General features: G+C 43.5%; 1 protein-coding gene across 1 annotated transcript; it reads right to left on the bottom strand.

The window, feature by feature from the left end:
- Positions 1 to 1,057: 1,057 nt before the first annotated feature.
- LOC138895461 (uncharacterized) lies at positions 1,058 to 1,459 on the bottom strand. Its single transcript, XM_070180148.1, has one exon. The coding sequence runs from the start codon at positions 1,457 to 1,459 to the stop codon at positions 1,058 to 1,060; it is 402 nt and encodes a 133-aa protein (XP_070036249.1).
- Positions 1,460 to 2,904: the final 1,445 nt, after the last annotated feature.

Raw genomic sequence — 2,904 nt, forward strand, 5'->3', positions numbered from 1 at the left:
ATTAATTACGGAAGGATAATTTAATGTTATAAGTAAGTATAACAAATAACATACCAGTGCCTCATGCCTCCTGACGTATGGAATGTACCGACCACCAGCGCGGTGAATGGGATTCCCGAGGAGAAGTCAGGTAACGCTGCGATACCAACCCATATACTCATGCTCGCCATCCGTACGCTCAGGTGGAGGGGGTGGCGGAATCAGGTCATACCTATGGTCCCAAATCTCAATCTGGGCCTCTAGCCAGGTGACGTATGTCTGGTCAACCCTGGAACGATGATCCCGCTGGTAATGTGTCCTAAGCCAAGTGGGAATAATAGGTACGAGCTGCGGTCGACTAAACTGGCGAAGGAGTATCCTCGGTATCATGATGCTCGACAATATCGAGACATATTAGTGGGACGGAAAAGCTCTACATAGCTCGGTCGCAGGAGCAATAATCGAGCAAAACAGCTATGAGTGCGTCGCTGTATGGCCTCTATAAGAACTATTAATTAAACACAGGAATCATGAGTAAACACAACACATATAAAGCCAGGCCAAGTAAACTTAAGTATACATGTACCTACGCGCCTTCAAGAAAATCCAACAAATCCCTGTAATAGGGGAGATGATGTCGAGCCTCGAACTCGCGTCTGTAGCCTCGCCTATCAACCCACCTCCAAGCTAAAGGGAGAAACGGTGGAGGTGGTGCATACGGAGCAATGGGTGGTAGAGGTGGCTGGAACTGCAGGAACCGCTCCCAGGCCCAAACCTAATATAGATAGTGGACATAAAATTTATTGTATGTTTTTACTATATATGTTATAATCATGAAAAGAATTGACTATGTTTTCACCTGCAATAGAGGTAAAAATCCGGCAATATTTCTCTGGGTGCCCATGCTAGCCCAGCACATCCGCCTATACAGGTAGCCTAGCACAGCTGCACCCCAGCTGTAACTAGGTAAATCATATAGCCGCTTAAGATGATGTAGAAATCTCAAGTTGACTAGGTTTCCCGAAGTGTTCGTGATAGAATTTAAGGGTCCACCAAACTATATAGAGTATCATGTTCTTTATAAGTTCCCACAGATATAAGTTCCCACAGAAAACACGCACACTACAATGAGTATCTGAAGAGCTTCCCAGATTTCCTTGGCTGACTGACATTCCGATATCCTATTGTATTCATCAGGACCAATACCACAGACAAGGATTATTTTTGCACGAAAATTCTTCTCTATGGCTTTCCGGTCGGCATTATTAAATTCTTTTCTTGTTTTGGGAATAGTTACATCAAGGTCACCACAGGTTTCTGTGGGAATGAAGGGTCCATCATAGATGACGTCACAGAGCTCGGAATCTTCAGCCATGATAAAATCGTGCATCCTTATCTTCCACCATCCATAATACTGGCCATTGAACCTTGGTGGCCTGTAGGTGGACTGACCTTCTTCAAAGTTTGGTGGAGCAGCCATGAGGACCCTTTCTAGGTGTTAGCCTGATAGAAAGAACATGCTCTGATACCAATTGATAGAATTTAAGGGTCCACCAAACTATATAGAGAACCAAGTTCTCTATAAGTTCCCACATATATAAGTTCCCACAGAAACTACGCACACAACAGTGAGTAAATGACAGGAGGAATTTTACGTGGAAAATTCCCATCTCAACGGGATTAAAAACCACGACCTACCCTTGTAGGATTTCAATTTCACTACTGAGCAACTTTCAGATTACAACCTATGTAACCTAGGAATTAACCTCTTAATCTCTTACTAGCTTGTAACACTGTATTACAAGCCACTTTGTAATAACTCTATTACAAAGACTTTACAACTCGACTAACTCTATCCAAGACACAAACACAAGAGTTTATGATTTATAGAAGGGTTTCCTACGCAATGCTTCTAAACAAGGTAAGTAGAAATTACAATTGAAGATCTATTACAAAGTTACAACTCAACTAAGGACATACAATAACTTGATATGGGGAACTGGTCCGTAGTAGTGTTGTTCTTTGTTTTTGATGCACTTGAGAATCGTTTTCTTGATGATCAATCACAGTGAATAGCTTGAGTGAATTCTCTAAGTATACCAATGATTTGTTTTACCTTCCTTGATGTTAATAATGCATTTGTGACATCACTAGGATGATGTAAGCAAGGTAGGTAAAAGACACTCCCCATAAAGTTGACTGCTGCACTGTTTCTACACTGTAGTGTGTGCAGGCAGCAACTTTACAGCTGGGGCAGTTGACTTGTGCAGTTTTCTCGGGAAACGGTAGCTATCTGTTCCCTCTGTCGTTCCTTTGACTCTGAAGAGTTGAACCATATACCAAGCTGGAACCTTTTGATCTTAAGGTCTTGAGAATGTGTAACAGGTTCCTTATCTGGTTCTTGACAGTAAGTTTGTTAGATCATCAAAACATAACTAGGATATACATATAGCCTATCAGTTCGGAAACAGTACACCACCAAACATCAACAGTAACAACAATCTCGTGTGCCAGTCGATAACCTCCGGCGGTGAATCATTCATAATCTCTGCATCCATCGCCTCCATACTGTCGGACAGACGTCAGCTGCAAACGACTGGCCCCACTCAATGCAGTCTCCTCCGCTGGCTAGAAACCGGTGAGCCGCTGCAACATATGCAGGTAATGCAATCCCCTAAGTCTCTAAGAGCATGCGAGTAAGCTACATGCAATCTATCAACCGGCAGCCCAAAGAGAACCTCCACGTCCTCAAGTGTGATGATAGCCTCGTCGATGGGTAGATAAAACATGTGCGTCTCCAGTCGCTACCGCTCTATCACAGCCGTGATCAACGCCAGTCGAACTGCAACCGGCCGATCTCTATGATCCTGTAAAAAACCGTATCCTGAAGGCGTCTAACTATACGAGGATGCAGTGGGTGGTCCG

Source organism: Nicotiana tomentosiformis, chromosome 7 (assembly GCF_000390325.3).
Source record: "Nicotiana tomentosiformis chromosome 7, ASM39032v3, whole genome shotgun sequence".
In the NCBI taxonomy this organism is placed as follows: domain Eukaryota; kingdom Viridiplantae; phylum Streptophyta; class Magnoliopsida; order Solanales; family Solanaceae; genus Nicotiana; species Nicotiana tomentosiformis.

Excerpts from the sequence above, each read along its gene's own strand:
- LOC138895461 (XM_070180148.1), bottom strand. The coding sequence starts at position 1,459 with ATGGCTGCTCCACCAAACTTTGAAGAAGGTCAGTCCACCTACAGGCCA.